Source organism: Oryzias melastigma, linkage group LG8 (genome assembly GCF_002922805.2).
Source record: "Oryzias melastigma strain HK-1 linkage group LG8, ASM292280v2, whole genome shotgun sequence".
Taxonomy (NCBI): domain Eukaryota; kingdom Metazoa; phylum Chordata; class Actinopteri; order Beloniformes; family Adrianichthyidae; genus Oryzias; species Oryzias melastigma.
In genome coordinates this window covers 4,784,870-4,785,591 of record NC_050519.1, presented here as the reverse complement: position 1 = coordinate 4,785,591, position 722 = coordinate 4,784,870, and the positions used below count along the sequence as shown (strand labels likewise).

Sequence of the window (722 nt, the reverse complement as noted above, 5' to 3'; positions counted from 1 at the left end):
AACCCACTGCAGTTCATTTACAGAATGAAATTAACTCTACCCTTAAAAGTTAAGGGAAACTGGAAGCTAAAAAATAACTAAATAAAAATGCCAACTTTAGCCTCATACTGCAAACCAAGCATTTTATAAAACCACATCCTCGTCTTTTGGAGCATTTTGAATTAAAAAGTAAATTTTAGCCCAACAATTTGATGAGTTATAGTCGTTTTGCTCCTCCTATGAATGTAAAAGGACCATCTGTTGGTTTTACAATCCACTCGTGCAAACATTTGACCCTGTGTGCTGTTAGGGGGAGATGCTCCAGCAAGAGTCCTAACTTTGGCACCAGTCCATACAACGAAGACCTGAACAAATCCTGGCCGGCAGACATCACCCCCATCCCACGAGCCACCCTCAGCTGGGAAACACCTGGTTCCATAGAAATGACAGAAGGGGGCAGCACCAACACACTGGTGGAGAAAAATCATCACAGCAACGGCCTGGTGAGTTCTGCCACGACTCTGTTTCCTTTGTGAACTGATCAAGCATCAAACCCGCCTTCGGTCTGTTCACTGCTGCTTCATTTGTTTGTTGTGCTTGCTTACTAACACAAACCTAAATCCCAGCTTGATCATTTGTTTTAAGAAAATAAAAGCTCCCTGAAGATCACTTTAAGCAATGAGATTATGCAGTGTAGCTTGGACTGCAAACTCAAACCTGTCAATCCAACAGCAGATTATATG

General features: G+C 42.2%; 1 protein-coding gene across 8 annotated transcripts in view; it reads left to right on the top strand.

The window, feature by feature from the left end:
• Positions 1 to 722, top strand: part of si:ch211-198m17.1 (mucin-21) — a 22,457-nt gene that overhangs the window by 19,416 nt on the left and 2,319 nt on the right. For all 8 annotated transcript variants that reach the window (XM_036213153.1, XM_036213156.1, XM_024272810.2 and 5 more), the window contains one exon: positions 290 to 482. In XM_036213153.1, coding sequence (XP_036069046.1) covers positions 290 to 482 — 193 coding nt within the window. The remainder of the gene's footprint in view (positions 1 to 289; positions 483 to 722) is intronic.